The 6046-nt window shown below is 36.1% G+C and overlaps 1 protein-coding gene across 1 annotated transcript; it reads right to left on the bottom strand.

The window, feature by feature from the left end:
- Positions 1-313: 313 nt before the first annotated feature.
- LOC133317126 (DNA cross-link repair protein SNM1) lies at positions 314-5872 on the bottom strand. Its single transcript, XM_061518950.1, has 10 exons — positions 5405-5872; positions 4915-5076; positions 4002-4403; positions 3452-3515; positions 2666-2883; positions 2456-2569; positions 1481-1586; positions 1033-1244; positions 738-841; positions 314-458 (listed from the first exon to the last, which is right to left on the bottom strand). Exons 1-10 carry the CDS (start codon positions 5870-5872, stop codon positions 314-316), a joined length of 1995 nt encoding a protein of 664 aa, XP_061374934.1.
- Between the last annotated feature and the right edge of the window lie 174 nt (positions 5873-6046).

Here is a 6046-nt window from a genome sequence, read left to right as displayed (position 1 = left end):
CTAAAGTCTAACTCTAAAAAGTGGTCTGGCATGCTAAGTTACTTCTGTTCATTGCACAAGCATTAGATTAAAGACCACTGCCTTAAGAAATTTGATCTTTCAACTTCCTGATTCTCAAATATACCAGATCAAAATTAAGCAGAAAATTCTCCAATTAATTTATTCCAAAAATCTCGTTATCTAGAACAACTCGAATGCAGTAAAAAAGGTTTATATGCAAAGGTAGGGCAAAATCATTAAACCTTCATTCGAGATTCATCAGAGTATATGTCACAACTCTCAATGGTAGACTAAACCCCTTTGGGTGAGCTAATCAAGATAACATGAGAGAAATCATTGCATCGGCAGATTCTGGTCCATCATTATTCACGCTTGGTATAATGTTATTAGGAGATATAAGTTTTACAAACTCTTTGAGTTCTGTAAAGCTACAATGTTCACTGTAAGGCACTTCATACCTGATAAACAAGGAAAACTTCGATTAGTTTATAGTTATACAAAATTTATGGAAAGCGGGCCATTGTCCGCCTAGTAACTAGTTAGTGAAAATAAATCAAAATGCACCATGGAGGCCAGGGATTTGGTAAAACAAGCTGTATTTGGACCAGAAGTAGGAAAGAAAAAGGAAGAAACCTATAGTGATTTTGAAGGATTTAATGCGGGTATATGATTCAACATTTCAACTTGTATATAATAAAAATAAAACAATCTAGCAATAAAGGACACATAGGCATCACCTTATAATAGTACCCTGCTGCCACCGTCTTCCAGGAGACTTCTTTTTACCTTTGCCAAAGGTCCAACCAGTGGGAGAGAAAGCAACTATAAGACTAAATCGACTCTGATTAAAAAAAAATGTATCTGATGGTTAGAAATATAAAACTAAAAGTTAAAAGATAAATGTAATTCAGTATTAGTAATCAGAACAAATATCAAATTAGGAAAAAAATATTAGTATCTGTAGATATATATACTGTAGATGACTACATGCGTACATCAAAATATGTTGCAAGTCTATGTTGCAACACTCACCACATATTGACTTGATATGTGCTTCAATCTTTTGAAGCTTGCGAGTGTCCACATAGGGGCAACATGAATGTTGGTTTCATGTTCATTTAAAGTAAACCACTGCATATCCTCCTCTTGAAATCCCAAACATTTTAAAAGACGCAACTTTGCTGCAGTCACGTAGACCTTTTTACGAAGCGAACGAGCAACCTCCAGGAACAGCCTTTCTTTTCCTATGAAACATAAGAAAACGAGGGGCAAAATAGAGCATTGGAAATATTTTCATTTTTTCTCATTAGTTTCCTGGTAGTTGGGCAATACTACCATAGAAACACAAATACCCAAACCTACATTTTAAACATTAATTCCCAAACAGCAATTATATGTCAAACAAATATTAAACGTCAAAGATAAACTTTGTAAAGTATTCAGCACAAATATCCAGAAAGAGAGTTGTATGGAACTCTACCGATTGTATAGCTGCCAATCAGAAAAAGGGTCTGGGGATTAAAAGCCTCTGCTTGAATGGCATCAATAACAAATTGTATAACAGCCTCTTGTTTTGGAAAGTCATACTGTAAGGAAACATAACACAAAATATACATAATAATTTTTTAGTGGTCAAAGGGAGCAAGTATATAAATAAAAATCAACAAACTGAATGTATTTGTGCTAACTAAATGCAAAAATTATTAGAAAAATGTTGAATGGTACAAATACGACTTAATGTAAGAGAAAATTAAAAATAAATTGCTATCTTTTATCAGTTACTCTTTCATTTAGGTTCATCTACCACCGACCCCAATTAATTTGGGATAAAGGTGTTGCTAATGTTGATGTATATCAGTTACTCTTTAATTTTTTCAGTTTTTTTTTATCTCTCACTATAATTAATTATGAGGCATGCGTAATAGTTTTCATACAAACGCTTTGGTAGTAATGTTCATCATAAGCTTGCTTATCTCGATCTTAAGAACAAGTTAGTAGATTCTACTTCTGCAATAAATTGCCAACACTGTCTAAGTCAGACAGCATAAGGCATGCTGACAGTGTATTAACATGACAAGAAATATTAGTCTTACTAACCATTGAAATGGTAACGAATATCTCCATCATGACTACAAGTTTGTAGAAAAAAGTTGGAACTTTAAGTGGATTGCTAAGATAACGCCACACTGCTACCACCAAATCAACCATCATAGATTGGCTCTATCGGAATCCAAGGCCTCTAACAAACCTCTTAGATTAGATTTAAGAAAACTTGTCTGGTCCAGTTGGATTGAAAATTATTTCACTTTGAGTTGGAGTATAATGTCTAACTCCACTATTAATTTATTACGTTATTGAACATCAATAAATATAAGAAAGCCAAGTTCCAAAGCAAAAGTTAATTTAAAGTCATGTAATTTGAAGAGATGCCTCCTCTATTCGCACATGGACTCACCTGTGGGTTACAGTATGTTGTGTCAAGAATTAGAGTATGGATAGGACACATCTGCAGGAAAGAATTGATTGCTATTTCTTCACTATAGCGAAAATCACCAGTGTGGAGCACCGCCTAAATGGACGGAAAAATATCCAGTCAATTCTAGCTCAACAATGGGTAACTATCAAACAATAATCAAGCTTATTAGGAAGTCAATCCAAGCCACACCTTACCATTCGGAGGTTGAAAGAGTATAATTATGGAACCCGGACAATGGTTGGCATCCAAGCAAGTCACATCAATACCAGCTATTTGAACCGTTTGGTTCAGAGGCAGAACATGTAATTTATCATATGGAATCCCAATGTTCATATTTACAAGTCTAGCTGTAACACAGGAGCAATAGATCTTTCCATGATTGAAGGACTTGGTGAGACCTTGATAATCTGTATTCACAAATGAGAACCAACGGCCAAGGCATAAATTGGAAAACTTGAAACTCTGACTCTGATCGTAATAACCCACTTACAAGGAGCTGAACACAAGGAACTCCTTTATTTATTTTTTGGTAGTTTCAATTTAAAGTTTTTAACATGGGATGTGCAACTCCATAGTTTTTTATTGATAGGGGAACGGACACAGTACACCCAAAAGTAGTTTGGAAGAAAGCAAATTCCATAATATGATACATTTAACATACTTCCATATATCAGAGAAGCACCAAAACAACCTTGTTAATTGTCCATCACTATGCATTTATTAACTTTCTTGTTTCTTCATGACATATTTGATCCACCAATGCGTGTACGCAATTTCCTGAGTAATTATATGACCAAAGTCTAGAACTATGCGAAGAAAATGTACTAAAACAATTATTCAAATTTAGTAAGCTAACCCATTTGATGGAGATCTGTGTCAAATCTACTTAGAGTTAAAAAGATAAGATCTTAAAGCCAAAAGTTGAAATTCCAAATTGTAACTAAAACTAAGATAACATGATAGATGCAGGCTTACGGTCCAAGTGGAAGTGTGTGAGAAACCAGTGGGAACAATCTCCTCTGAGATATTTGAAAGCATCCTGCATATGTTAAATGTATTTGTCAGATACTCAGACCCATATCGAAACAAGATAGGGCAATAACGGTAACGGAATACCAGAAGTTCCTCAAATATGGACGTTCGTAATTTATTGGCTATTTACCATGAATATTGGATGCATTTTTTTTGTTCTTCATCTTCTATTTTCTTTTCCTAGTTCAGCAGGTCAACATGAAACATGATTGACGTGTATGCTCAGTTTTAATTGTCATCCAAGTGGCCAATAAGCATTTTCTTTACAGGATATACTAAATCAGTTACGATACACCACAGAAGTTCTATTCTCGGGCAATAACGCATCGAAAACAAAACTTGAATTAAAAAAAATGGACTTGTATTTTTTGGGAACCATTTAGAAAAGCTTTCCTTCTAGCTAATATATTTGCAGAGTCCTAAAGGAATGCATAAAGGGGGATATACAGTAACAGAAAACAAATGCACATATATCAATTAGAATGCTATTTACCACCCGGAAAGGCGTTCCTGGTATGGTACACCATTTGGGAACATCACGAAGCTTTCTATTTGTTGACATATTTTTTGCTTTGTGCTTACGACCAGAATCCGAGCCACTGTTTTTCATTTCATGTTGTTCTACAGGACTGGCAGAAACTTTCTTCCCATTGGTAGCAGAGCCGGGAAAATATTCAGTAATTAATTTGTTTGCTGCTGGTTTACTAGTGCCATCTACTTTTCTTTCAGATTTGTCATGTTGCAATTTGACTTTCTGGTTTCCAATCCTTCTAGGCTCTGCCAGAGCTTCCCCATGTTGTTCGTTTGAAGGGGCAGTTCTTTTTCTAAGTTCACAAAGGGCATGCACAATTTTTTTTCTGGGCCCTAGTGCAGTAATACCCATGCTTAAGAGATCCTACAGAAACAGAAGGAAAAGAGGAAAATTAAAAGATAGTTAATGTAAAACTTTAACAACAAAGGGTATAAGCAGACATCTATTACAAACAGCAGTGTATTTGTGTTTTATACCACTCCTTCTAATTTTGGATACCAAAAACCCAAGCCAAACACATTTTTAGATTTCCAATAACGTAAAGTCCTTAAGTACTCTCCTAATAGCTCAAGGTGCTGATTCGACACTCATGAATGATTTTATATCTCTTAACACTTCAGAATGTCACTCTAGGCCAAATTGCAAAATGATTACTTAGAAATTGCTACAGAAGATTGATCTTTAACCTGGAGTGGGGGAGAAGGACAAAGATAACCTCCAATTTCTAATTTAAAACTGAAATTAAACATTAATATTTTTGTGCAGCAATGAAGAACAATCAACTTATAAAGGCCATAAATTCAAGCAACAAGTGTGGCAAGAGTTATGAACCTAAAACTGATGGTACGAGATCAAGTAAAAAACATAAGCTCACCTCCTCTGTCAGCCATTGCAAGGTGTCCCAATCAACTTCTTCCCTAACGAAAACATCTTCATATTTTGATAAACCCAGATCACGTAGCCAATCAACAACAGGAGAGACACTGACGACTTTAGGGGCAAATTGAACCTCCATCTCGCCGTCAGAAAGGGCGACCTGCATAAGATTATTATTACATCATTAGCTTGTGATGATAAGTCCAATCGTCAATCATCATCAATGTTAATAGAGTTATATATAGATACATGAAACTTGACTCAAAGTCCTTGCAATCTTTTCTTAGTCAAAAACCACTCAAACTTGAACTTGAAACTGATTCTAGAAGCAGACACGACCTCAAGGACGTTACAAAATTTACAAATAGCTGTCAATTGGATTCATAATTCACGAAGTTCAAGCACATTTTGACTTCCTAATTACTAACACCACATAATCAAACTAAGGTAGACGCATAATGAGTAATGAAGAAAGGGGTGTATCTTACATCTTCTCCTCTGTCAAGACAATCATTGGTATGAAGATGTCGCTGTTCTTCAGTCAAGTTCGAAATGTCAATCCCACAGAGGGGACATCTGATGGAGCTATCTACTCGATCTAACTCATTGCACAAATTCAGCAACATATCGAGCTCCGAATCAGGTGAGGAATTTCTAGATCCATAGTTAAGCGCGTCTTTTCTCAACACCACGAGTTTAGACTCTATTGAGTTACGAAAATAAGTATCCTTCATTTTCAGCTCGGACGCAGTCGCACTGTCATCTTCTCCCGAATTCTGAGCGTTCCGAAAACTGTCCTCTATGGTGGAAGGAATGAAATCCAAGCTACAGTTTTCAATTTCGTGACCGTCGCTGCAAACCAATGAAGAACCTGAGGGTTTGGATGCGGTTTTGCGTAGACGAAAGGGCGAATTAGGGGGAATGTTCTCCTTGCCAATGCCATCAACATCAAGCATCGTCGTTTTGTGTTTGAGTTTCTTATTCGAAGGGGTGAGGGTGTGACATATTTTCGTCTGGGAAAGAGGGAAATCACAATCATCGTTGTCGTTGAGCATTGTGGAGTTCATATCTTCTCCGTCACCGTCACTGTGCCCTTTTTCAAGGTTTCTGAAAATGGAGGGAAGGTGAAA

This window comes from Gastrolobium bilobum, unplaced genomic scaffold, assembly GCF_033153095.1.
Source record: "Gastrolobium bilobum isolate Gb01-03AN ecotype WA unplaced genomic scaffold, APGP_CSIRO_Gbil_v1 utg5255, whole genome shotgun sequence".
NCBI lineage: Eukaryota > Viridiplantae > Streptophyta > Magnoliopsida > Fabales > Fabaceae > Gastrolobium > Gastrolobium bilobum.
This window is presented reverse-complemented; position numbering and strand designations above follow the sequence as displayed.